The sequence below is a fragment of the Parastagonospora nodorum genome (genome assembly GCF_000146915.1).
Source record: "Parastagonospora nodorum SN15 chromosome Unknown scaffold_23, whole genome shotgun sequence".
Taxonomy (NCBI): domain Eukaryota; kingdom Fungi; phylum Ascomycota; class Dothideomycetes; order Pleosporales; family Phaeosphaeriaceae; genus Parastagonospora; species Parastagonospora nodorum.
Genome location: NW_001884571.1, coordinates 421,075 through 447,261, shown reverse-complemented (window position 1 = coordinate 447,261; position 26,187 = coordinate 421,075). Strand labels below are relative to the sequence as shown.

At 51.8% G+C, this 26,187-nt stretch overlaps 11 protein-coding genes across 11 annotated transcripts; 5 read left to right on the top strand and 6 right to left on the bottom strand.

Moving 5' to 3' along the window:
* Window positions 1-463: 463 nt before the first annotated feature.
* SNOG_12737 (hypothetical protein) lies at window positions 464-1,385 on the top strand (the record flags this gene model as incomplete). Its single annotated transcript, XM_001802905.1, has 4 exons — window positions 464-628; window positions 723-756; window positions 974-1,224; window positions 1,275-1,385. The coding sequence occupies 4 exons, from the start codon at window positions 464-466 to the stop codon at window positions 1,383-1,385; spliced, it is 561 nt and encodes a 186-aa protein (XP_001802957.1).
* Window positions 1,386-1,822: 437 nt separating this feature from the next.
* SNOG_12736 (hypothetical protein) lies at window positions 1,823-2,172 on the top strand (the record flags this gene model as incomplete). The annotated part of the gene is made up of 2 exons (XM_001802904.1): window positions 1,823-1,923; window positions 1,977-2,172. 2 exons carry the CDS (start codon window positions 1,823-1,825, stop codon window positions 2,170-2,172), a joined length of 297 nt encoding a protein of 98 aa, XP_001802956.1.
* Window positions 2,173-3,736: 1,564 nt separating this feature from the next.
* Window positions 3,737-5,390, top strand: SNOG_12735 (hypothetical protein; the record flags this gene model as incomplete). Its single annotated transcript, XM_001802903.1, has 2 exons — window positions 3,737-4,708; window positions 4,758-5,390. 2 exons carry the CDS (start codon window positions 3,737-3,739, stop codon window positions 5,388-5,390), a joined length of 1,605 nt encoding a protein of 534 aa, XP_001802955.1.
* A 387-nt stretch (window positions 5,391-5,777) lies between these two features.
* On the bottom strand, window positions 5,778-7,187 carry SNOG_12734 (hypothetical protein; the record flags this gene model as incomplete). The annotated part of the gene is made up of 1 exon (XM_001802902.1): window positions 5,778-7,187. One exon carries the CDS (start codon window positions 7,185-7,187, stop codon window positions 5,778-5,780), a length of 1,410 nt encoding a protein of 469 aa, XP_001802954.1.
* A 3,112-nt stretch (window positions 7,188-10,299) lies between these two features.
* SNOG_12733 (hypothetical protein) lies at window positions 10,300-12,361 on the bottom strand (the record flags this gene model as incomplete). Its single annotated transcript, XM_001802901.1, has 4 exons — window positions 10,300-11,013; window positions 11,139-11,499; window positions 11,547-12,200; window positions 12,270-12,361. 4 exons carry the CDS (start codon window positions 12,359-12,361, stop codon window positions 10,300-10,302), a joined length of 1,821 nt encoding a protein of 606 aa, XP_001802953.1.
* Window positions 12,362-12,509: 148 nt separating this feature from the next.
* On the bottom strand, window positions 12,510-13,561 carry SNOG_12732 (hypothetical protein). The gene is made up of 2 exons (XM_001802900.1): window positions 13,317-13,561; window positions 12,510-13,268 (listed from the first exon to the last, which is right to left on the bottom strand). The coding sequence occupies exons 1-2, from the start codon at window positions 13,479-13,481 to the stop codon at window positions 12,654-12,656; spliced, it is 780 nt and encodes a 259-aa protein (XP_001802952.1). The 5' UTR covers window positions 13,482-13,561; the 3' UTR covers window positions 12,510-12,653.
* A 928-nt stretch (window positions 13,562-14,489) lies between these two features.
* SNOG_12731 (hypothetical protein) lies at window positions 14,490-15,863 on the top strand (the record flags this gene model as incomplete). Its single annotated transcript, XM_001802899.1, has 1 exon — window positions 14,490-15,863. One exon carries the CDS (start codon window positions 14,490-14,492, stop codon window positions 15,861-15,863), a length of 1,374 nt encoding a protein of 457 aa, XP_001802951.1.
* Window positions 15,864-18,230: 2,367 nt separating this feature from the next.
* Window positions 18,231-19,440, bottom strand: SNOG_12730 (hypothetical protein; the record flags this gene model as incomplete). The annotated part of the gene is made up of 2 exons (XM_001802898.1): window positions 18,231-19,101; window positions 19,151-19,440. The coding sequence occupies 2 exons, from the start codon at window positions 19,438-19,440 to the stop codon at window positions 18,231-18,233; spliced, it is 1,161 nt and encodes a 386-aa protein (XP_001802950.1).
* Window positions 19,441-21,444: 2,004 nt separating this feature from the next.
* On the top strand, window positions 21,445-22,047 carry SNOG_12729 (hypothetical protein; the record flags this gene model as incomplete). The annotated part of the gene is made up of 1 exon (XM_001802897.1): window positions 21,445-22,047. The coding sequence occupies one exon, from the start codon at window positions 21,445-21,447 to the stop codon at window positions 22,045-22,047; it is 603 nt and encodes a 200-aa protein (XP_001802949.1).
* Window positions 22,048-22,269: 222 nt separating this feature from the next.
* On the bottom strand, window positions 22,270-22,751 carry SNOG_12728 (hypothetical protein; the record flags this gene model as incomplete). Its single annotated transcript, XM_001802896.1, has 2 exons — window positions 22,270-22,388; window positions 22,463-22,751. The coding sequence occupies 2 exons, from the start codon at window positions 22,749-22,751 to the stop codon at window positions 22,270-22,272; spliced, it is 408 nt and encodes a 135-aa protein (XP_001802948.1).
* A 1,057-nt stretch (window positions 22,752-23,808) lies between these two features.
* On the bottom strand, window positions 23,809-25,117 carry SNOG_12727 (hypothetical protein; the record flags this gene model as incomplete). Its single annotated transcript, XM_001802895.1, has 6 exons — window positions 23,809-24,283; window positions 24,333-24,506; window positions 24,569-24,594; window positions 24,735-24,829; window positions 24,876-24,945; window positions 25,014-25,117. The coding sequence occupies 6 exons, from the start codon at window positions 25,115-25,117 to the stop codon at window positions 23,859-23,861; spliced, it is 894 nt and encodes a 297-aa protein (XP_001802947.1). The 3' UTR covers window positions 23,809-23,858.
* Between the last annotated feature and the right edge of the window lie 1,070 nt (window positions 25,118-26,187).

The following is a 26,187-nucleotide window of genomic DNA, read 5'->3' as shown; positions in this document are numbered from 1 at the left end:
GATTGTTTTGTCATCGTAGCAGCGTCTTTCCGGATTTTGAAGTCACCATTGGCTAGTCTGTTCGGATTGTGATAGTATCTTTGCTCATAACAAGAAGTTTCAACAAGGTTCTCTCATGAACACTTATCGTGTGTGCATGTATGTCGCTTCCCGAGACTGATGTAGCATGCATTCATCTAGCGATTGGTCTGCGCGCACGATTACGACTTCGTGGAGAGACAACCTAGTTAAACATACTACACCTACAATGAAAATAATGGAGACACCTCACTGGCCAAAATTCCGTGCGCTTTCTTCGCTCGGCTGCAGGTGATATCCAAATTGTCCCTCTCACAGCTGACGGTAAGCGCGCTCGTGTTGCTTGCTACCAAAATACAAGGACGGAGTCTGGAGATATGCGTATTCACGCAAGCTTCGGGAGAGCCTGTGGAAGAGGGTGCTCAATGGAGAAGAACTCAAGAGCATGAAGGACATTCTCGCCGTCAACACACACACAACTTCTCGTGCCCACCAGGACCACATCACCATTCAATCCGAAGGTCTCATTGAAGATCAGAAAGTCGGCTTAGCGAAAGATCCCACAACCTTGTACAAGGTGCCCACAGATCTGCAACGGACCGAAGGCGATGTGTGCTGTCTCTATGGCAACCTCATGTAAACTTGACGAAGATCATGATGCGGACTCCAATCTTTATCAGAAGGATATAGATCTTCTCATACAGTCTCGCATTGCATCCCTGCCTGTGGCGGGACCTTGTGAGTTGAGCAAGACACATGCTATGTTCATTCCGGCATAGGCTGGGAAAATAGGCGCATCACACCACTTGCGAAGGGTTGCGATAACACCAGTAAAGCAGCTTCTGAGTATTACGATGTCCGAATGCGCAGCGAGGTCTCACTGGAAATCCCCCAGAAGCTATTGTACATCGAATTCGACCTTGCAGTCATGGTCCCAAACACAAAACTATACCAGACATTCTTTTCCAAGTCTTTCGTCATGAGATTTCGGAGAAGAGCATCAAGAGTTTGCTGTCTCATATTCAGAATCTCCTGGAGGGAATATGGGTCAAACGCAATTACGAACACCCAGCTGAGATTAGTCAAAAGGCCAAGGACACGTTCCACGATTCTTTCCAAATCCGCTCACTCAGGTTCAACAAGGTTGTCAATGAGGAGAAAGTTGACCGCCTCACAAAGATCGTTGTACCGTGCTTACCTGAAGACGTAAGCAACTCCCCAATTTGACTGAGTAAATTTCACTGACATTATCGCAGGGCGAGTGGTGGGATGGGCATGTTCCTCTTTTGACAAAGCGTCATCAAGATGGCTCAATTGACAGGCCTTACAAGTACGAAGCCATGGATCCGATCAAGTTCCATCTCTAAGCACGCAAGGTAGAGTCTCAAGGTCGATGAGTCCTCTCGGCTCATCGAACGATGTTCCTTACACCGCATCGGTTTTTTTCTTCTCGCCTCCGTTGTACGGCTTTCCAGCAAGCCAGCAACTTATTTGTATTTCCGATCTTTCCTTTGTTCCGTTCGCGTTTTGAGTTTTGCATAGTCTAATTTTGCTGGAGTTCGCACTCAACCTTTTCTATCATGTTTGCTTTCTTTCTTAGTTTATGCGTTGCTTTCCTGGTTGGATTTTCTAGTTTTGCATCATAGTTTCATAGCTCGCACCAATTGAATTTCATTTCGAAACTCTCCTCTTAAACATTGCATGTCACCGTTAATAAGGAACGTGTACCCCGAGAATCACTGGCACCAACTTCAATTCCAATGTCATCTTGCTCACTTCCAGCCCGGGAGACTGGTACCTCGTTATGTATAATAAGCTGACCACATCCACATCCACCCCATCACCGCCAGTCAAGCGCCTGCCTTTGCCCCATCCACACCATCGGGCCCTCAACACCTTCTCACTGTAAGCTTACACCACACCACCACATTTCGTCATGCAGACTAACATCGATTCAGCCTGCGCCCAGCGCCGCCACCGACCGAGCCGACCCTTCCACTCCGGGCACGGCTTATCACCATCCGCGAACTGAGTCCGCATACTCCGGCACTTATCACATGTTGTGGGACGTGGGTGCCGAGATGGAAGTATGCGGATGTGGGGAAAGCGAGGTTGTCGTACGCCCTCGCGTGCGGCAGGCGGATTGCGCTTTAGATGCCGGCAAGGCGGGTGATTAGCTTGCATGCAACGGTGCAGATCGCCATGCGGGTCAATATCGAGACGTATTCGCTTGGGTGGGATGGGCGGCAGGGATATGTGGTTTGTATACGCGATCGCCGGGGTTGCAGAATTTGCTTAGCCGGGGGATTTGGTTGCAATAGTTCGTATGCTTGGAGTCCACGTGTGTATGGTTGGTGGATCGAGCTGTCTAACAGCGTAAGCGTTGACTGTGGCTGACATTGATAATGGGCACGCTTACCTCCTCAATAAGCACTACTTCCATCGACCAGTCATAAAACATGCAAGGCCTTTAGATAGAATAGACGAGTTTCTAGTTCGTTTGGATTCGACTGTCATAACCATGTTGTGAGTCGATCTTGTCCTGTACTCGAATGCATAATTCACCACAAAGTATGAGAGAGATGATGAATTAATTGCTTGAAGATGGGGAAGACTTAGTTTATATGTGCTGATGAGCTAGCTGTTTAGGTGATCTTCTCCTGAGACATTTTGGTCGTGTAATTTAATCGACTGCACACTTTGGCTAGTTGCATAATTGAGTCAATTGCACACTTCAGTAGACGATAAGTTTCCTCAAAACGCGTGCGCCACAATTTGCTGGAGTATGCATATGGTTAGTGATCGAGAGATCCAGAATAAAGAGTAACATGGAGAACAAGAGAAACTGTCTGAGAGACGCTGGTAATTTAAGATACGCAATTTAAGAGGTAATTGAGCAATCAAAGGAAGTAGAAGGAAGACAGTGAGCTATGCGAGCACGGGACGAAAAAAGTGAAGAGATGTATAAAATATCAGCAAGGTTCAGTCACCTCGATGAAGGAATTGGTCATTCCGAGGCGTGATGCTGAGTGAATATAGGCGGGAGAAATGATACGTGCGGATCGTCAACCACGACCGTATCAAGCGGATTCCAGTGACCTCTGTGGTCGGAGACGAGCGGTAAGTCGTTTTATGTTCTCGTCCCTATCGTAGCCTTCCGGTAGAATGACTACTCTTGATATGACTACTGTTCCATATAACGACCGGACAGCATGCTTCTTGAAAGATCTGGAAGCAATCGTCGAGCTCTCGGTGTATCAGTAGAATATAATGTTCGATGCAGACGCTGCAAATATTTGGCAACGAAGTTCCTGTCAGCGCGTGAAGATAGTTGCCATTATAGTGAAATGCAATCCTAAGCTGCATTGCAAAACAACGGATTTGGATGCAGCAATGATCGGGCGTGTATTGCATATAATTGTAGTTGATGATGCACTTTGGCCGTGTTTGGGCGATGAGTGAAAGAAAAACTCGTGAAAGCGCGTTCGGTTAGCGCGTAAGGCTGAGCCGTAGTGGGGCCGAGCGGTGAAGTGGCGGCGAAGTGGCGGCGGGTAGAAGCGGGTCAGCCTTTCACGTTTTCTTTGCGACAGCTGCAAGGGCATCACGACATTGTCTTCCACTCTTGCGCAAAGTTGAACAGCAGTTTGAGCGCAGCCTTGTCTATTCTTCAGTAGAGCATACTTTACACAACAAGACAAACACTCGTACCACCACCACCATGTCTACCAAAACTCGCCCCGCCATCCCACCTGTGGTGATGGACAACATTACCCAGCAGATCGGCAACACGCCTCTTGTGCGCCTGAACAAGATCCCACAGTCTCTCGGCATCGAGGCTACCGTATACGTCAAAGTTGAAGCCTTCAACGCCGGTGGTTCAGTCAAAGACCGTATTGCCCTGCGCATGATCGAGGCGGCCGAAAAGTCCGGGCGCATAAAGCCTGGAGACACACTGATCGAGCCTACCTCTGGAAACACTGGAATCGGTCTAGCGCTCGTCGGCGCTGTGAAGGGTTACAGGACCATCATCACTCTTCCCGAGAAGATGAGCCCAGAGAAGGTGGCGGTATTGAAGGCACTCGGTGCCGAGATCATAAGAACACCAACTAGTGCTGCTTGGGACAGCCCCGAGAGCCACATTGGTGTAGCGAGGAAGCTTGTAAAAGAGCTGCCAAATGCTCATATCCTCGACCAGTACTCGAACCCCGACAACCCACTCGCACACGAATACGGCACAGCTGAGGAGATCTGGGAGCAGACCGAGGGCAAGGTGACTTGTCTGGTGGCTGGTGCGGGCACTGGCGGCACCATCACAGGCCTTGCTCGGGGTCTGCGGAAACACAAGCACGATGTCAAAATCGTGGCTGCCGATCCTCATGGCAGTATCCTGGCGCTGCCTGAATCGCTGAACCAGGATCGTGTCAATGAGGGCTACAAGGTCGAGGGTATTGGTTACGACTTCATTCCCGATGTGCTGGAGCAGAACATCGTGGACAAGTGGTACAAGACAGACGACCGAACCTCTTTCCTGTACGCACGACGATTGATCGCCGAGGAAGGCATCCTGTGCGGTGGAAGCAGCGGCAGTGCTATGGCTGCTTTTGTTGAAGCTTCTAGGGATATGAAACTGACCAAGGACGATGTTGTGGTCGTCGTACTGCCAGACTCGATCCGAAGCTATCTCAGCAAGGTATGTTGAAATCTCCTTTTACCTGCACCCATTTGCTTACAGAATATAGTTCGTCGACGATGACTGGCTCGCTGCCAACGACCTTCTCCCTCCCACACCACCACTCACGCCCAACACAAACGGTGCAAACCAGTCAATTTCGCGCCGTGACTCGATCGCCAAAAAGGACACTTTCCACGGCGCCACAATTGCTTCTCTGCGTCTGAAGCCCGTCACCACAGTCTCGGCTACTTCCCCATGCAGTGAAGCCATCGAGACGATGCGCGAGAAGGGCTTCGACCAGCTCCCCGTCTCTGTCTCCTCGTCATCAGGCAAAGCACGCCTCGTGGGTCTCGTCACTCTCGGCAACCTGCTGTCCTACATCGCAGCTGGTCGCGCAAACCCCAAATCGCCAGTCGAGGACGTCATGTTCGACTTCCGCAAGCTCAATGAAGTCGTCAAGGACCTCGGACGCTTGCACTTGGATGGTGCTGATGAGGGCAAGAAAGCTGGCTCAAGGAGGGAATTTGTCGAGATCACCAAGGACACAAGCTTGAGTGATCTCAACAAGTTCTTCGAGTGGAACAGTGCCGCGGTTGTTACCGAGAGGGTAGACGGAGAGCCGAGGGCCCTTGCTGTTGTCACAAAGGTCGATCTCCTCACATGGATGGTCAGACAGGGCAACTTGAATGGACACGCATGAAAGTACAGATATTTGAGCATTAGAGATGAATTTTGAGCGCTGGAGTTTCGGGCATTGCATATGGAGACCCAGGCATTCATCTGACTATAGTACATACAGTAGAATAGAAATATAAGACCTCAACGTCTAAGATCATGATTACATTCCATCACGTTCGTTGATTCACTTGCACATTGCTTGAGGTCAACGAGCGGGCAATATTTCCGTCCCCTATTCTGGCACCACAAAAACCGCTAAACAATCTGTTGTGAAGAGCAGCCCTGCTGGCGCAAACCACAAGACATCAGGCAAACACAGCAGTCTTCGATCCAGTGGTTCAGTAACAAAGAGAGGGTATATATTATTATATCAGGAAAGTGCCTGCATAGAAAGTAGCCAACTCAAAAACTAAATCGCAACCGCCCTCATCATCTTCGACAACGAAGGAAACTTATTCGCACTCGGCATCATCTGCTTCGGCTCACGCGCCAACTCAATCAACGTATCCCGCATACCGTCCAGCAGCGTCGCCGCCGTCGCCCTGTCCCAATAGCTCTCATTGAATGTGACGCTCAGATTCAGCTCGCCATTCCAGATCCACGTATGCACCATCATGCGCATCGTCAGCGTCTCCGCACCCAGCCAAAAGTCTGTGACTTCGACCAGGCCGTTGCCAACGCGCTTGGCTACTTGCTCGTCGACAGTGCCGAGGTATGCGAAGCGAGGCTGCAGCTGGTTTTCTGTCTCGCCCTTGGGGGATTCCGGGGCGTATAGTTCCTCTGCCAGGCGCTCGTGGAAGAGACTTGAAGAATTCAGGTATGGTGCGTAGCCTTTTGCGTAAACGGGCGCGAGCTCGTTGTAATACGATCCGAAGTTCGTTTTCGGAGAGACTTTTACTTCGGTGGTGATGACGCTAGTATAGCTTATTGGAGAGTATTTTGGCGCGGCGCCTTCGGGGATGAGTGTGCGGAGGTTGGAGTGGAACGACGCCATGAAACTGCGGGATTCGGTGGTGGGCACCATTTTGGCGACGGAGTTTATGAGGGCAGAGTGCAGCACGACGTCGATGGCGAGGTTGGCGTTCGCGCAGCTGGAGATGATTTCGGTGGTCTCGCTGCTAGACATTTTGATAACATATCTTTGGCTGTAGCCGGGTCTAGCGGACGAGATAGTTGGGGTCATGTCAAGGACTGGTCTGTGGGGCTTCAAAGCATCCATGCGCTTCTTGACGGCAGCCTCTATTTCCGGTGTCGGTTTGTTTTGGAGACCGAGGGTGGATTCCATGCTTGGGGTCAGGTTCTTTGCACATCCACCAAAGACAAGGGTGAAGTCCAGGTTCGCTATTGATTCGATCAAGTGGTTGAGGCAGAAGATGGCACCTCGAGCATCAACGCGGTAGTGTGGAGACCAGACCAATACCTCACTAGTCTTGGAGAGGTAGTAACACTGCATTTGTTCGTTTCGTGGGATGCGACCCAACAACTCGTCTACTGTCTTATCTTCGACAACCGAAAAGGTGGCTGATACCCAGAGGGCGATGGATACGTCGTCTCCAATGCGGTACACATAGTTGCCGTTGTGAGGGAAAGCCGCGATCTCAGGATGGTTGTAGCGAACTTGTATCCATGCAGTTCGTAGGTATTCGGCAGGATCTTTCACTGAGGGATCAAACTTGAGCTTGGCGACTGCGTTCTTGGCCCAGTTATCACGACCGAAAGCTTTTGGAACATTGCGGGTGAGGATGTTCATCTTCTCGAGGTAGCTTTGAGGTCGCTCCCAGCGACCAGGTCGGGTTTCTCTCCAAGCAAGGTCCTGCATGATGAAGGAATGTATGTGAAAGACGTGTTTGGTCTGATGATTGAATGAGGTGTTAAAGGCTGGTGAGTGAATAAAGCGTTTAGTTTGCCAGGCGGTGACTCGGACTTTATGTATGTCCCTGTGCTATCGGATGTGTGTGCGGAGACTCGGACCTTATATATGTCCCTGTGCCATCGGATGTGTGTACCGAGCCAGCCTGCAGCGCCCCAGGGTGTCGAGCATGGCCCCATGCAGAGGTCAGGGCCTAAACCCGCTTCCCCTTTGTCAACAGCAGCGAACGACCTAGCTGTGGCTGTATGCATGTTGGGCGAACAATGGTTGGGCTGTAGCCACTAGAGTTCGCCTCGGAGTATCAAACGACTGATGGTAGTACTCAAATAAACATTTCTAAGATAAAGTTCTCGATTTCAGTCCCTGAGGTTGGCAGAGAGAGCGCTAGAGCTGTGATCTGGACCACATCCTTGTTGAGAAGCATATGAGAATCGGCTTCCAGCCGAGTCGGATTACGTAGATGATCTGTATACAATGGGATTTCTGGTGAACTCGCGGGCGAGTCAGTTAACGTGAGGACTAGCATAAAGCTTCGCACAGACTGCCTCAGTAGCGGGATGCAACGTCGATGAAGATCGATCAGACCCTCAAAACACCACAGAAAATCTGGGGACGATGAAGATCACTTGATTTATGAGCATCAGCACGTCTCTTGGACATTGTTATCGGTTCCTGAGGCATATGTGTTACGTTCTTTGATGGTGATGTTGCTTTGGATAAATTCAAATAAAATTCAAATACCATGTCCTGAAACCTAGCAGATGAAAGCTCAGATGAGCTCGCGATCCACGACGATTCGCATTCCACTCTGCACGACCACCATGGGCAGACAGATCGAAGCAATGAGGGAGGAAGCATCCGAGAACATCAGCCCATGTTCCAGCCCTCGAAACAGCTGGGGTCTAGCGGTCGAATAGGGTTTGAAAGACGTACGGGGCTTTTGACGTGGCTAAGCTTGTCAGCGGAAACGCTAACCGATGGCCGCCGATTGCGAGAGCCGCTCAGTCACAACGTCAATCGCAAGGTGCTAGACACTCATCGACCGGTCTCCTCCTTTTTTGCGCTCGCGAACGAGAATAGTAGCGCTGATATAGAGTTCGACCAAGGGATTGAGGAGTGATAGAAAGGACGCCTCGGCAGTGGCACTCTCGGCTCAAAGCCGGGCAAAAGCGCAAAAGAGATGACCGCGGAAGAGAAACAGACAGCACCAGGAACCTCGTCATAATTGTTAGTCGATCTATTCTCACACGAAGGCGAGAGGTCGTGAGACCCGCTTATTTGCAACGTCAATCGCAGAGTGCCAGGCAATCATCGGCCAGCCTAATTTCGCTCGGTAAGGGCAAGGATGGCTCCTTCATAGAGTTCTGTGAAGCGATCGTTGTATGATCATCAGAAAAAGCGTTTTCGAATAGAAGCGATTGGGTGTTTGGGATCAGGGCACACAGGGAAAGGACTCTGAAGCATCGAGTAAGGCAAACACTCTAGACTCAAGAGCGATAACACTCGATTAGCGAATTCAAGGGTCTAACGTTACAGCACGGACTTCAATTGAGCTCACGCTGCAGTTGCACCCAACAACTCAAATAGCCTCGCAACAGTAGCAAAAGAAACCAGGCAGAGAAACAGGGCCATCAAAGTCGTGATGATAGCTAATTGACGTATTGTTCTTTCGCCGAAACGTAAGGAGCCAGAGTGGTGCTTCACGCGCTGATCAGATCGACTGGACGCGTAACGGCTGTTGTCGTCCTTTCTTCGGACTTCGAAGGCCTGCGCGCAAGGCAAAAATGCGCAGGTCTTGCGAAGATTTTTCGGGTAGTCATCGAAGCAGGGTCATGTCCTTCGGGACGGACCACGGAGAAAAGGTCCCGTTGCTTCTTCTCACACACTGTCTTGGCAGAACGAGTACTGTGTAGTGTTTTGCGTGATTTTGGACTCAACGGTCAACGCTTTCGGTATATTTGAGACCGATCTGTGCTCAGGTACGTGGTAATTGAACTCTGTCATTCGTATGTGGCCATGTGTTCATGCACTACATGCTCCAAGCTTCCTTTCCACTTCTTGGGTCCAAGACAGCCTAGGTTCGGGCCTTTTTTTCGCGGAAGGGAACACCCGCTGTGCGTGTGCTCTGCGGTGGGATCTAGATTATTCCTCGATCGCGAGAACTATACTAGGAACATGCGAATCGGCAGTGAATCCAAGACAAGTCCAGACCTCCTGAGAACCTCGGTGCACACAATCGCCTTGCCAGATCTTCTTTACAAAAGCCCTGACTGTCGGCCAGGAACAGATTATGTGCCAATTTTGAGACTGTCTCAAATCGAGCCGGACCGAATTCGCAAAGCACCCCCAAGTCGATTCCAGGATGCCTGGGAAGGGCGGTGTGCACGATCATCACACCAGATGTCCTTAAAAATTATTGGCTGTCATGGAGTGATTATGTGCTATCTCTGAGAGAGTCCTAGAATCGAGTCGACCAAACTCGCAAAGCACTCTCAAAACGAAGACGTGGATGAACGAGCAGCGCTACAGTCATCTCTTTGAATGAGAGACCACATGATCCTGACCACTTGAAGTGTATGTACACGGGTCACTTTGACAGATCATATTGTTGATCAGCTCTGCATCCAAAAACTTTATAAACCCCCCCACCCAAAAAAAAACATCCATGCTTCACCTAATGACACAGCGCCAGGAAATGAAGGCGATAACAAGCCTACAGTTCGAGAAAAGAGCAATTACCTTAACTACCAAACTGCCAAGATGCATGTTGCTGCCAGGATAAACGCACTGCACCAACAGCATCAGCATGCCACAAACAACAGCACAATAGCCACAAGCGACGACGCCAAAAGCCATGAAGGAAAACAAACTCAATTGCAAACAATGCTCATAAAACCATACCACCAGTTGTCCATGCGCGCAGAAACAATAGCAAAAGCCAGAACAAAAACGCGTGCGCAGCGAAACATGCCATCAAGAACAAAACCAAAATCCGTCAACAAGGCAGCGCTCAAGCAAAGGGGCCAAAACGCTGTCCATCATTCATTCCTTCGTGTCGAGCCTAGTTGGACTTGCCATCGGTCGCCTTCTTGCCGTCAGGACCGTGAGGGCCCTTGGGTTGCTCCTCAGGCTTGGGAGCCTTGGATTTGTCGCCGTGGTCGTCATCGTGCTTGGGCTTGCCGTCGTCATGCTTGGGCTCATCATCGTCATGCTTGGGCTTGTCGCCTTGCGGCTTGGGTCCTTCAGGGTACTTGGGCTTGTCGTCGTGATCCTTCGGGTGCTCAGGCTTTTCACCATAAGGCTCGGGCTTGTCCTCGTCGTGCTCGGGCTTGCCATAAGGGTGGTCGCCCTCATGCTCATCGTGAGCAGGCTTGCCGCCTTTGGGGTGTTCCGGCTTCTCGTCCTCGTGCTTGGGTTTGTCGGCGTGAGGCTTGTACTCAGGCTTGCTTTCGGTGTTGTTGTCGTCGTCATCCTCGTTATCATCGGGGATGTTGTCGCAGATGTGAGGCTTGCCATCGGTCTCATCACAGATCTCCTTGGCAGCATCCTTTGCGTGCTCGATGGCGTCTTCGATGTCGTCCTGAAGATAGTCGGGAAGGTCGTCATAGTAGTCCTTGAGATCGTCAAGAACCGAAAGGTCGGTCTTGTCGTCGTCGTCGTCGTCGCAAGGCTGGTCGCACTCTTTGCCGATCTCCTTGCACATAGTCATGGTCTCTGCAATGCCGAAGTAGGTGCACTGCTTCTTCTCGCCGCACTTGAACATGAAGTTGCAGGTCTGTGTTGGAATGTCAGCATGTAGACAAGATGAAGGGTATTGGCGCAGGACTTACAGTGCAAGCTCCAGGGTGTTCAATGCAGTCGATGCACTCAGAGTTCATAAAGTTGCAAGTGGGTGCTGACGTGGGCTTGGCGGGCGTAACGTGAGTGGAGTGGGGCGTCACCGACGACTTGGAGGAAGACTTGGAAGCAGATGTAGAGTAGGAAGAAGCTGTGGAGACATGCTTTGCGTAAGATGACGTGTGGCTGGGAGAAGTGTACACGGATGAGTGAGGTGTCGGCGAGCTGTATGAGGACTTGTGAACAGGCGAGCTGTATGCGGGCGGAGTGTACACTGATGACGCGGGAGGAGTGTACGACGATTTTTGAGCCGGCGTGCTGTACGATGCTGGAGGAGTATAGACCGATGGTGCAGGTGGGCTGTACACCGATGTGTAAGGCGCCGGTGGGGTGTACGTGGAGACATGCACCGGTGGAGTGTAAGCTGAAGTGTAAGCTGAGGTGTAAGATGCCGGTGGCGTGGACACAGACGTGTGAGCAGGAGGGCTGTAGATGGAGTAGACGGAATGCTGATACGGCGTCGACTTGGCCTCGGTGTAGTTGCCACGGCGGTCGTGGGTGGGCTTGTAGTCATCGTAACCGTAAGACTGTGTCTTGGTGTGCTCCGCATACGAGGAAGACGACTCGTGCTTGGCATGAGGTGTTGAAGACGACTTGTGTCCAGAGTAGGTCGAAGATGGCTTGTAGGCCGGGTATGACGATGAAGACGGCTCATACTCCGCGTAGGTAGAAGTAGAGTGGGGAGGCTTGTACTCGCCGCGACGCTCGTAGGAGACCGCTGGTGTGTAGGCCGACCAGTATGGTGTGGTTTCGTCGTAGGTAGGAGTTGACTTGTAGTAGGAAGAGGTGTGCTCCGACCAGTACGGTGTGGTCTCCGCGTAGGTGGGAGTGGACTTCGAGTAGGCAGGCGTGTACTTGGAGGAAGGGGTGTGCTCCGACCAATAGGGCTTGGTCTTCGAGTGTGTGGGAGTGGACTTAGACTTGGTGGAGGAGTGGGTCGTCTTGTACTCGGACGAGGAATGAGAAGTCGACTTGTGCTCGGCGTATGTTGGAGTGGCCTCGGCGCGACGCATGTAAGAGCAAATTTCCCCGGCGGAATTTGTCGTGGGACCGCAGGCAATGCCCCTGGAGATGAGAAAGAATCAGTGAAGTCCTTGATGGGGGGAGGAGAAAGGGGACAACGTGCCCACGTACCAATGTTTACGTGATTCCGTCTTGTCAACCATGGCAGCAGGGGCGGCGGAGGCCAGGGCGACCACGCCGGAGAGGATGACTGTGTTCCTCATGATGAAAGCGGATGGTCGAGTAATGGAACCCGCTTGATGGCTGCGTTGATGAAGATGGATGAAGTGGGTATGGATACTTGATAGTGGACAAGTGGATGGAATGGGGTGATGATGATGTGGAAGAAGAATGGTGAAAAGCCACCCAGAAGTTGCTTAAGTATGCATTGAGAAACGCTAGTGTTGCTGTGGGTACATAAGAAGGGAAGAGATGCTGGCGGTCGACTTCCTTCAGCGATGCGATACCCTCATTTGCTCTGCATAAGTGGCAGGAACCACACTGACGGAAAGTGCACTAGTCCCACATCTCATAGTCGGGAAAGTACCGCTCATGTATCCTCCTGGCGTATTCGACGGCTGCAGGGCATTCGTCCTTCACCAACTGCTTGTTCACGGGACCAGCAGTAGCAACCAAAGAGCTGATGATGAAGCCAAATACCGTTGTATCAGCTTCAGTTGGCTTCTTACCACCCAAGACCCAGAAGCACTCGCTCGGTGCTGCGCGCCTGCGACTTTCCTCTAGAATTGCGGTGACGCTTTCCCAGATTTCTTTGCGGAAGGAGTGGACCTCTTCGGCTGAGAGGCGACCAGTGCCCTGGCCATGGAGCGTTCGCAGAATGGCGCGATACGCCATGTAACCGAAGATGTATCGTTGCGGGAACGGCAGCTGGGCCATGCTATAGTCGCGCATGGTGTAAAAGTTATCCACCCAGCGTTCACGGGCGTTGTAGAAAAAGAGCTTATCCTCGAGCATTGCGCGAATTGCAAGATCCTGAGCCTTCTCTTGCACAGTCAGATGTGCGTTCAAATCATCCGCGAGGCCCTTCGCTACCAAGTCTTTTGTGATGAGCGAAGAGTCCGCCAACGTGTCTGGTTCTTGTCCAGGAATAGACACCTCAACCCATGGTATCTAGTTTGAGCTTAGGAATGAGAACATGAAGGGGACATGGCTACAAACCTTGCCCTTTGGTCCGTTTCTAGGGCCACCGGCACCGCAGCTGTATGGTAGTTCTGCCAGACGATGGCGAAACTCGACTTTTGTAACAAACGGCGACCATATGTATCGACCTGGCCGGTCTGCGCCGCGGTGGATCACAATTTTCGTATGAGCGGGGATCTTCATTGTCAATGGTGATGTGCTGTTGGAGTGATAGGCAAAGGAGATGTGAGTTTATGAGCAATACAGAAGACTATACCACATCTCATGTAGACGTTGGCTGCCACCTTATAAGTACTGCGCCGCAAGGCGTCCACCGTCTCTATGAAGCCGGGCGTCTTTGGTCTCTTCCGCGTGTCCAATGAAGTTATCCGATATGTCCGATGCGAATCTCGTACATGCTGACATTTTGACTCGGCTGATCAATCACGGCGGAGTAGAAGGGCGGAAGGAGCCACGTCGAGTGGATGAAGGCACCTTGGGGACTTTCGGAGCGCATGCATTGAGTTCCGGTTGGGTTAGAAGCATGCACAAGCGCGACAAACGTTCTAATGGCCAAGTCACATGATAAGCGGGGCGTCACGAAGATGACGCGCTAGAGCTGAGGCCGCTGATCGACGCGGGGATTGGCGATAAACGGTGCTACTTCTGATGTCATTTGAGACGGCTTCATGATACAAAGAAAGGCCGTACTTGTAGCTGTTCGTAGAGGTAAACATTGGCCTTGGAGCCTTTTTTCAACAATTTTACACACATGGATGATGCCTTGCAATAGTGAGCACTGCCCGCGAAGGGAGGAAAGCGCAGGCAACAAGGCGCCCTAGTATGCCAACTGCCAGGCCACTCACAGGTGCACTTCAGGACGAACTCATGTCAAAATGGGGCACCGTAATCCAACACAGCGAGCGACGCGTTCACCTTTTCCTCTGGCTTGCCCCGCAGTTGGCCTCGCGTGGCAGGAGACACAGCGTACAGCCCCGCGTCAAGGCACTTGCTTCCCCAGGCAGCAGGACCAAACAGGGCCACCACCTTCACCTTCACCTTCACCTTCGCCTTGGAATCACCGGCTAGCTAGCCCCGAGGCTAGATAAGCTCGTCGCAATAACAATCAGTCGCCCGCACTCTGGCCCCTCCACTCCACCGCCGTGCAATCTCGACACCTCGACTGAGCCTGAGTCAACTCAATCGCCCGCCATGGCCACCGATATGGTCGACTCGCTGCTTATGAGCCTCCCGCTGGAGCTTCGACACAAGTGCTTCGAATACGCGGCCGTGGGCGACACCAAGCCCAAGAATCTGCTCCGCCACTGGTTTGAGAAGAAGGAAGTCAAGGAGCTTGTCGCGACCACCGTCGCCGCCAACCCCACCGGCCCGGCCCCGACTGTCGTCTACCAGCAGGAGCACGATGAAGAAGACAGCGACGTGCCACAGCCGGACGAGGACGAGGAGGAGCAGGACGGCGAGGACGATGAGGATGGGGACGGCGAAGATGACGAGGGTGAGGACGGCGAAGATGACGAGAGTGAGGACGACAACGAAGAGGAGAATCAGGATGGGGACGGAGACGGAGACGGTATGGCGGATCAAGCCCAGGCAATTCAGTTCGCCATCACTCAAGCTCTCACTCAAGCTCAATATGCCGTCCTGCCTCCGCCGCCTGCCTCGGCCGCTCCCACTACAACCCAGCCCCAGACCCAGACTCAACATGTGTCCGCAGACGACCAAGCAAATGCGCCCGAGTTGAACGCTGATGAAGAGGAAGTGGGCGTCGCAGCAGACGGGGCCAATGCCCCAGCCGCCAATATAACAGAGGAAGGCTCCCAAGATGCGGATGGCGACGAGACCATGACTGAGGAGGATCAAGATGGCGAGGAAGACGCCGAGGACGACGGTGAAGCAGATGAAGCAGCCCATGGTGGAGGCGGCTCAGCTGCAGCACCTCAACAGCCGATTCCTCCGCCGCCAGTACCCGTTGTCGCTCCTGCCAGAAAGTGGCGTCACATCCCCAACTTCATGCGTCTGACGCACTGCCCTCCTCCCGTCCAACTCCTTCTCGCCTCCAAGCAGCTCAATAATGAAGCCAAGAACTGGTTTTACGACGTGGCCGTCCTCCGCATCAATGCGACCGGCTCCTTCGCCCACACCAGCTTCTTCGAGGAAGCCTTTGACCAGATTACCGAGGCCGCCTTCAGCCCCATGGAGAACGTGCGCAAGGTCGAAGTGCTCTTTTCCTGGGACACAACCTGGCTCCGTGCCGACACCACGGGCTGTGCTGAAGCCATCTTCCCGGCTCTCTTGCGCCAGCGCTCAGAGTTCGTTCATAAGATCCTGTCGCAAGCTCCGGACCTCAAGGACGTGATTATTCACTGGCACGACTCGGCTGAGGACAACGAGTCTGCTAACTTCATGCTCGATGTCCTCGCGCCGTTCCACAGTCTGAACGCTCACCTTGCTATCAAGGAACACTACATCGCCGTCAATGCGAAGCCCAACTCGCGCAGCATCGCTGGCCAGCGCCGCGTGGAGTTTCAGGCCATCATGGATGCCGGTCTGGATCGACTCTTCTAGTCGCCTAGTTGCCGCCAGGTCTTGCGCAATAGTCGCATTTTCTTCCATCTTGCATTCTCAGACCATCTCTTTTGTCTGGCACATGTTCGATCATACTTCCACGGCACCTCATTTACTACTGAGCTCATCTGAGGTCACATGGACATGACGACTTGGTGGCGTTCCGTATGGGTTCACTTTACAACAATCAGCAGATGCAATGAATGAATCTACTTCTCAAATGACTATGCATGTCCTGGCCGCCTCGATTTTCCTCGTTCATGTCTCTTCCTGCAACGCATGAGCGATGTTTGAACGCACGTTCGACTTGTTGCTTCGCTGATCCCATAGTAACGCAGTCTACACCGACTTTTTCATGTCACGCCTTTTCCCAAAGTCTAGGTCGCCTCGCAGTAAAGCAACTATCTCGTGTGACACGTACGCATAGGCTTGGCTTTCGCCCACGCCTCGCCGCGAAGTTGTCATCTCAGGCATCACCAGGCCTAAACTTTGCTCAAGGGCGAGATTGCTTCGCTCCAAGGCAAATGCTTCACACCGACTTTCTGCCTTTTCGCTGCAAAGTTCGCGACGTGGTGAAGCAAATATCTCGCAGTGACACGGTTACTCACCTTCTTTCACCGACTTTCCACTCATCTAGGAAACACATTCACAGGGAAGTAACAATGGCCTACTGTTGTGCACAGCTGCTCAGCTGAAGCGGTGTATTTTAGTATTTCCAAACCAGCTCAGAATATTAGTTGTCATACAGAGCTAATTATGCACCTCCATCGCCTAAGCATCTAGTCCCCGACATTACATTTACTTCGCAGCGCAGCAAATAGTCTAGTAGCACTGACAGGTATGCACTGCCTCCAACACCATGTGCTCCTCGTTTGCACACAATTTGCTAAACAAGTGTTTCTATCCATTGACTGGTTTCTCTTGCTCGACTGGTGATTTGTTCGATGCATGTCTTTGCTGGAACGATCGCCATGTTCTTGTCCCCGATTGACGCTTTCTGCTGTGTGTGTGCGCGCTCTCTGCGTTTGACTTTACTCACGTCGGGGAGTTTTTCCCCGCAAAGTAAATACCACGTTGAAAGAATAAGTAAATTCAAACTGCTTGAAATGACTGCCTTGAGAGCAGAGATGTCAACAAACAAGCCTAAACAAGCTTTTCAAGCAAGCCGACGACCTGTGAGCAAGCCTAATAAGCAAGCTTCTCTTGCAGTAAAATCCTAACAAATAAGCTTAAAGAGGAAGGCTTACTTAATAGCTTGCAAGTACTTGTTAGGGCACGTGCACAGTATAGTAAAGGTAACTGGTCACGTGTATATCACGTAATAGATCACATAGACTCTATCGATAAGAAGTAACAAATTACGTGGATTCTATCAAGAAGAATTGACGTTAGAACGGAGATGAGACCTTAGCAAGAGGCTCCTTACTAGCCTCCTTCTTAATATATCAAGCCTATCAAATAAGCCTCAAATAAGCCTAGCGATTATAGGCAACAAGCTTTGAGGTGCCCAATGAGCGTGTCAAATAAGCTAAAAGCCTCAGGCTTGTTTGGCTTGCTTGTTGACATCTCTGCTTGAGAGAACGAAGAAAACCGAGCGGTTCAATGTTTTCCCCCAGTGCCGGAATAAGAACATCAAACTTCAAAATATTGCATTGAGGAGAAAAAATGGAATTTCGGGCGGCCCGAAATACGTTTTCCTTTTGCCAGAACAAATTAAGCCCAAAACCTACTGCACTAGAAAACGAGCAGCTCAATATTCTCTGCTTATGGCAGAGATTGCTGAATTAGGGCAGGAATTTCGGGCTGCCCGAAATACGTTTACCTTTTGCCAGAACAAGGAAATTAAGCTTAAAACCTACTGCACTGAAAAACGAGTAGCTTAGTACTCTCTCCATGTGACAAAGATTGCTGTTTTGGTGCAGGAATTTCGAGATGCCCGATTTTTCAACTTGAATTTCGGGCTGCCCGAAATACGTTTTCCTTTTGCCAGAACAAGGGGAAACAGAGCCTCTCTCGTTGGACACTTGGCAGAATCCCAGAATCGAGCAGATTGATACATTTCCCTGTGCTAGAACAAGAACATCAGGCTCCCGCGCCCATGTTAGAGCACATTGATGTAGATTCGTGCGTTTTGGGTTGAGCAGAAAAGTCAATCTAGCGTGGAAGAAGTCAGACCGGCTAGATGATCATGGTAAGAGCACGTGCAAGCAGGGACGATGTGAAGTTGAAGATTGAATATGACATTAAAATTATGTGGAAATCTACACACCACCAACGCTAATACTCATGGCAACGTTCTATCATGTATTAAGAATATTACTCGTTCCAGACTTCTCCACCGGTCTCATACCAGTCATCTACTGCCGCTTAGTTGAGGAAGATCTCGGTGGGAGCGTTCTTGTTGCCGCTGTCGAGAGTAGTTGCGGTGTAAGAAGCAGCGCAGGTGACCTTGTAGGCATCGTCGCCATAGTAGTAGCCAGTGTTGACGGCCTTCTCGGCACCCCAGTACTGGGTGTACAGAGCGCAGTAGGTACCGAGGGGCACACCGTTCTTGGTCAGGATGTAGCTGGTGAAGAAGTTGCATGGCTTGTAGTTGCCGTTGACGTCAGCAAGGTGCTCCTTGTCGAACGCGGTCTGAGAGTCGCAGGCGGCAGCGCAGAGCTTAGGGTCGTAGGGACCGTCGTTGAAGAGACGCATACCGTTGTAGGTGTCGTAATCCTGTCCGTTCTTCTGGATGAGAGGTGCGTTGATGGCAGCCTTGAGGTTCTCAGGGGCGTTGAAGCCGGCGACAGTGGGGGCATCCTTGCAGGTGGGGTCGAGCTTGGAGTAACCGTTGCTGCCGACAATGACAACGTTGAACTGCTCGCGCCATTGGCCCTGGTTGGTGGCAGATGCCTTGGCAACGGGGTAGCCGTAGATCGAGCACTTGACGTTGGTGATGGGCTCGGGGTTCGTGCAGCTGGAAGTGGGGTCGACACTGGGGTCGCGCTCGTAGAAGATGTTGAAACCCAGGCAGAACTTCTCGCTGTCGCAGAAGTCGGCGCACTGCTTGACGTCGTAGTCGCCAGATTCGATGATCTTGTAGGTCAAGTAGCCGATCTGCTCAGTCGAGCCAAATTCATCGCTGAACTCCTTCGTGTAGCCGGTAGGAGTGGAAGCCTCTTGAGCCTTCTTCCTCAAGGTGCTGTCATTCGACTTGTATGCGTCAACGGATCCATCGCCTGGTTTAGTGGCAGCACTGTGAAGTGGTTAGCATAGAACGGGTGATGCATAAGAGGTAAACTCACCCTCCTGGCTGCTTAGCAAGAGAAGCACATGCGTCGACGGGTGCAAGGACAAGACCATCGTCAACTTCTCGCTTGGCAACCTTCTCGACACCATCGGCAGCAACAACCGCAGCAGCGGACTCGGCGGCAGCGGCCTGGTTGTAGGCAACTGGAGTGGGAGCATCCTCGACCTTGGGACCAAGGTGCTCAACTGGGACAGGCACAGCCAAAGCAGCCTCGATGTTGATCACCTGAGGAAGGGCAGAGGTAAGTCCGCAAAGAGCAGACGCGGCAATGAGGGCGTAACGCATCTTGACAGGGGTACAGTGGATGACTCTGGAAGAAGAGGAGAGTTGGAGAATGCCTGTTGGAACTGTGTGAAGCTTGCTGGTGATGATCGACAATGGAGGTGATGAGGTTCAATACTTATACCTTGTCATCAATTGAGGCATCGCCCAATCCCACGATGTGCTAGTCTTGATAGCAGGGCGTCTGCCAGGTACGCTGCAGGCCCACCGCCTCGCTTAGGCTGGCTCAATAGCTTGGGAATATTGGCGGCACAGTAAACCTGTAGCCATTCCAAGAAGACCTAGATTGTACACTTTGTGGCTTGAGAGTCGTGGCTGGACACGAGCTGGCGATTTGTGGGACGGCCAGGTGGTCGCCATGTCCGTGGAGTCATGGCGTGAAGCCTGCATCGCTGTCGCCGGTGGCTTTCTGTGACTGTGAAACGAGGAACAGGAGACGACGCAAGCCACATTGATACAGGGCTAGCGATGTGCCGCATCGGTAGTCCCGACCGGCCGGGGCAGTAAACAAGGTCCGTCAAGATGAAATACGACTGGCCTACGAGCGCGGCCACACAGGAACAGCCGCGGAAGTGCTACTAGGTCTGGGCTTGCAATGCGGCTCGCTGCTCGTTTGCTTGTTGATCTCCCTTCTGCCAATGCCAGATGGCTGGAAACTAATGGGTTCGGCACGGTGGTGGAGGAAACGGGTGCTTGGGAAATCAAAATTAGCATCCATGGGGCTTTCACGTGATCCGCTAGCAGCTTTCGATAGCGGCTCGCGGACTCCTGTCCGCCAACATCTCCGCATTTTTCAACACCATCAATGACCTGTACACCACGCGCATGCGAGCCCTACCGGACAATAAAGCGTGCTCAATGCAATGCGTTGGCACATCGCACACCAGCTGCAGCTGAAAATGAACTGCCATGTACCCCAGCCGAGTACGAAGGCGTCAGCACAGTACGCCCGCGTCTTATCGCTTGCATGTCATGCAGCCCTGCCCCTGTCACTCCAGCCTTGCGCTAGGATAGGCTAGGACGTGATACTTTCGAGCCATGCTTCAACCTACTGCACAGACTCTGGCCAAGCGTTCGTATCTTCTCCCTCATTTGATTATCTCGAGGCTGACAAAGAAGCCAAGACCGCTCAAAAGAAACTTCGGGACCGATCGCGCGATTCAGCCAAACGCGTTGACCAAGTTCACATTCTTCGGTACCAGCAAAACTGATGGGTCGATGCACCATGTGGATCTTCGCTCGATGCGAAAACCTAGGTGAAGATCCGGTACCAATTGCCATTTGACGGCCCCCACTGCTCCAGTCCATCGGCGCCCGTTTGAAGGCCTCTACCATGGTACTGTGGTCCTTCACCGGTTGACATGCCAGCTGATGTGTGTTTCTTGCCGAAGGGGGACCCTCAAGGCGTAGTCTCTGGCCCTGTGGCTTCATGCAGGTTCTCGCTTATCGCATTTGTTGTGGCCCAAGGCTGCAGGTTCAGACGAAGGCGTGGACCTCGTACTTCCAGAAACAACAACATAGGCGAGGTCGACCCACATTCAGCTCAGCACACCGGAAAGCCCTGGCTGACTCGACATCCCACACAAGCCGTCTGCGTGGCCTTGAGACTCAGGAAACATTGCAGCTCTGGACCGCCTCGCCTAGCCCAGCATTGTGAAGGATAAGTTTCGCAAAATAAGACAACGAGCCATTAAGCGCGCAAGCCAAGGACCATTGTGTAAATTTGAGCTATCGATCATACGATTGTGTACAATGTTCAGCTGTCAGTTTTCCGCCTGATTAAAAGCCAAACATGACATTAAACAATGTCAGGACCACGCCAAGTATCGACTTTTTCCCAGCCTCAAATGTCTCCCACTAAATTTCTTCCTCACCGCTGCAGTAAACATCACGCTAACGCGCGTCACCCGAAATCGTACCAGAACCAAACTTGAACTTCCAGCTGCCATGCTTGTACCGAGATCTTACCACGCTACCACGCGCGGGCCAGACCCTTTCACCCACAACATGTCCAACCCAGACGAGCATAGCCTCGACCCACTTAACAGCTCATGCTGCATATGTTTTGACGCATATGGTACTGGTGGCATGCACCCCAGAGCTGAAGCTCCAATCCAGCTTGCATGTGGGCACATATTCGGGGACAAGTGCCTCTCAAAATGGATCTCCACCAAAAGTACCTGCCCACTCTGCCGTTCCAACGTCCAGCTAGCTCCCAAGAATCAGCCCCATTCGGTTCCGGGCCAGAGCTTCAGTCATGAAGACCTCAGCCCTTTTCACGATGTGGAGTACGACACTAACACCGACGGCGAGTCCGAAGCTGAAGACGAATTCTTCGACGCGCAAGAGCAGATTGTGAGCTCAGAGAGAGGTTCTAGCCTTCTGGACGAAGACTTGTGGCTGGCTGCTGCTGCATACGAAGAAAATGCCTCATTCTTTGCATGTGTCAAGCCTGGTTTCGAGCATTTCGCTGAGTCCGTCACTCCCGTCAGAGACAAGTTTTTTGACGAGCTCGTCGACTGCCACGAGCAGTGGATGACTGAATCAATGTACGACGATGAAGGTGAAGGCGGGTTTTCCATCAGCTACTATGATGTGTTCCCATACTAGATTCGACCGCATTGCCTGGAGCATGTGAGTATTCATTATCGACACTAAGAGATTATGGACCACGCAGAAGGATCGTTGCCCAAAGTTCTGCAGAATTGTTTTCATTCTCGTGTACGAGGCCAGTATAGGCACTTCACGTATCTTCTATCTTCAGCAATATCTCTCCTTTGTAATATCTCTTTCGCGGTCTTCATATCAATATACCCTTCTCATACTCTCCAACTATGTCGTGCCCACATCTTCGCCCTGTTCAAAGCCGCATCTTCCCAGATCGAAGTCTTCCTCGCTCGCAATACCGACGGCGCAGTGGCTTGCTTCTCTGCTTCCTTGCTGACCCAGTCCTGCATCATATCCCTCACACTTCCCCTCAACTCACATTCGTGCGGTTTACACAGCGCAGTCCCATTCAACGTACCAGGAACAACCGGGATGCGCTCTGTGCTTATTACATGCGTGCAGCGCAGAAGTCCCGGCGTCGTTGGCACAAATGGAACGAACGGCGCTGTGAACGCAGTCATGATCGACATGTACTCGCGCGACGCATGATCGGCGTCGATTTCAAGTGGTGAATACAGATCCTGGATTTTGCTCTTTGTTTGCTCTTTGCCTGAGCCTTGCGGGGTGGTTGATTCTGAGATGGGGCGCAGGAAACTGTTGCATTCTGTGCACGAGCACGAAATGTTCAGCGCGGCTGTGGTGATCATCTTGCTTTGCTTTTTTTGCAAGGATGCGGCGCTTCGAGATCGACGTTGTTGGATCAAGCTTCTGAATCGATTACACAAGCTTTGAGATCGGCGGTAATCGACGTTGGCTTCGAAGTGGACGTTGTTGGAACAAGCTTCGAGATCGACGTTTGAGCAAGCTTCGAGATCGACGTTGTTGACCAAGCTCCGAAACCGATGTTATTGACGAAGGTCGCAAAGAAAGTCGAACGGGGTCTACTTGTATCGTCTCACACCGCATTCTTCTTTATTCGTGCGTGTCAGACAGTCATTTCCACATTTCGAACAAAGCTTTGCTCGATTGAAAGGCGCTTCCATTCAGCCTTGTTCTATTTGTTCAAAGACATTTTTGGCAATTGATTCTACTGGGGGTGTTTGGACAGCGTAGCAAATACACAATTCGGTAGACAAAGAGCCCAGTGCCGATTGCCATATCAGTGTCACCACTAGAGAAGTGCAAAATCGATGCGCGAATGCTTTGCGCTGTTTTGCCCGTGCGGTGTGGTGTTTTATCCGGCAGGGCTACGCTCGGCCGAGAAGACATGTGACTTTGACTGCGCACCGCCAAATCTTACAGAGATGCTTTGGGACAGGCTACCCTGCAATGCTGCGACGCAGATATAGAATCGCCTGGGAGGTGTATGTGCATGCATGAGACGGAGGAGCATGGAGACAAGATGAAAGCCCATTGCCCGCCTGCTGTGTAACCGGCTGACATCGACCCCACGTGCGAGGCTATGCTGCAAGTCGCTCCTGTCTATCTCCAAAGTACGTAGATCACATTCGGAATACCTGAACTGTAGCGCTTGCCATTTAAGACACGATAATCGCCGTGATTATCCCGATCGTTAACCGGGTTCGACTCGAAATTGACCCAAGTCACACGCCAATATGAGGTGGTATGGGCAAATAACACCTCGCGAATGCGATGCGAGTTTGAGAAGGGGGTTCATTAGAAATGTAGTGCATGTAAACAGGGATGCAGATATCGGGGTAGCAATTCATTATGAGGGGGTGAAGGCTCGGTAAGCATGAGTATCGATAAAAAAAACAGACATTGATGATGCAGTCAATCTACTTGTCCAACATCTACGTACATTGACTGTAGTAATCTCCGTTCTTCGTACACGTCGTCCCACTGACACACGCCGTGCACCCAGCATACGTTGCGCCTCCACACTGCCCGTATTTCTGGACCGGGGAGCAAGAAGGCGTTGTAGGCACTGCGGGAGCTGCACTACTCGTTGGCTTCGCGGGCGCCGCGCTGGTGACGAGTGTTGTTGGTACAGCTGTGGGCGCAGCAGACTCGATAGGAGCGCTACCACCAGCGCCAGTCCAGACGTCAGGTCCAGGAATGGGATACGAAGTCGCAGCCTTGGCGGCGTCGGAGTCGATGTTGAAGGCAATGCCCGGCTCAGTGCCTTTGTATGCGCCGGGGAAGGAGACGAGGTAGGAGTCGGATGGAGAGGAGGTGCCGGAGCCGGTCACGACCCATTGCGAGCACTCTGGGTAGACTGGAGAATGTAAGTGATGGCATATTGAGGGGTGGGGAGGGTGGCTTACACTGAGGGTTATTTGCCTGATGGACGGCAATGAGCTCGTGGCGGATCAGATAGTTTCCTGGTGCGAGGCTTGCGGGGATTGTGCTTGTCCAAAGGAGAGTGTCGAGGATTGTGTCGCCGGCCCATACGCCTGCGTTCTCGGTGCCGGAGACCAGGCCTTCTTGGTCAATCTTGACTGAGAAGCGAGCGGGTTAGCTATGGACTAGAGGACTATTCAATGATGGTAGAGTGGCTTACACCAGACTTTGCCAGATCCGTCGAAGCTGTTACAATCTCCCGGGCACTTAGCCATGTATACCAGTACTGATGCGGGTCTGTGTGTCCATCTGATCGCAAGTTGTATGGTCAGTGTTGACTCTCATAGAAGCATGAGCTCCCTGCTCAGCGTGATGGGCTAACATACTGTTTCCAGTGCGCCGTGAGCTTATCCCCAGCAGCCAGAGTGCCTGAAACACCCGTTCCAAGTGCTCCAGCATTGTTACATCGGATGTTAACGGTCTGCTATCATTAGCCTTTGCAAGCTACACAACATCGTGCCACTTACTGAAAGATCTTTGATGACAAGTGGGTCGTACGTGCTGTATTGGCGTTGAAGAGTCTTCTGACCTGAAGCGCTGTTGTACGGTGACCATCTTTGATTTGTCAGTGCGAGTTCTTTGGCCGTCCGGTACAGGTTGCTTACCCTTGGTATGTTGTGCTTCCGACCTTGTACGTATCAACACCTCCATGTGCGGACGCCGTTGCGAGCAGCGAAGCCGCCGTAGCGAATGTAGTAGAAAGCTTCATGGTCACTGGGCTTTGCGGGACGATGAATGGTCAGGGCAGATGGGAAGTCGGAGACTGGTAGCAGCGCAGGTACTCTTAAAAGCCGTGGAAGGCCCACCTCAATATATACTCATCCCATGCCATCCTCGTAAATCTTAGCAAATCCAATCGCGTGACGGCTTTCGAGTTTCCTTGCCATCCAGAAACCGAATTAACAACCGCTCCGCAACCGCGCGATCAGCGCCATGTGCATCCCCAGATTCTCTCAGTGCCTGCTGATCTGTGTAACCGGACCCGATCAGGAAAGAATTAGATGAAACCAGAAAATCCAACCAATGATGGCTCGAAATATTGGTCTAGCCCAACGGTTGATGGTCGCCGCGATATATGAGCCGCGCAGGGGTTGAAATAGCCGGAGCCGTAGTCCGCGGGGAAAGAGGCATATCTGAGGAAGCTTTGTATATTAGGTGTGGGTCGTCGCGGCCACGTAGAAAATCTTGACGCGAGGTTGAAGTTGCTTGGTAGGATGTGCGAGAGTAGATCAATGCTTGATTTCACCGCAAATTTTTCTGAAATCTAGTATGAAGCTTGAAGCACATACTCGTCTTTGTGATAGCAAAGATATGATTCATACACCGATCGGATAGTACCTCACCCAGGTTATTTGATATGAGAGGTCACACGGAGGCGCTCGCTTGTGCATGTGTTCTGGGTAACTCGCTGGGTTGCCACGCATACGACACGCACGACTCCTGCGCACCCTAGTATATTGCGGAGAAGCCTGGTCGGCGTGGAGCCGAATAGTGCCATATACAGGAAGAATCCTACTGTAGAAAACCCTGATTAGGCGAATGCGCCTGCGCGTTCCTGGGCCATCGCCTGGCGAAGGTCTCGAGCGGTCAATCTGAATCTGCCTAAAAGCCAGCATATTTCATGGCCGCACATTTTCGCGCTGAATAATAGTAAGTTCTTCGAGGTTTCCGCATCTGACGACTGCTATGGTCGCTTGACTCGTTCATAGATTGTCAATAGTCCGAGACGCAGTGATGCCCAGCGCAAGATAAGCTGGAGTGGAAGCCGATAGTGACTGG

What these genes read in the sequence shown, in the direction of transcription:
- SNOG_12732 (XM_001802900.1), bottom strand. Translation starts at nt 13,481, where the DNA reads ATGAAGATCCCCGCTCATACGAAAATTGTGATCCACCGCGGCGCAGAC. An exon ending in GAAACGGACCAAAGGGCAAG is followed by an intron (nt 13,269 to 13,316) that starts GTTTGTAGCCAT and finishes AGCTCAAACTAG; the next exon opens with ATACCATGGGTTGAGGTGTC.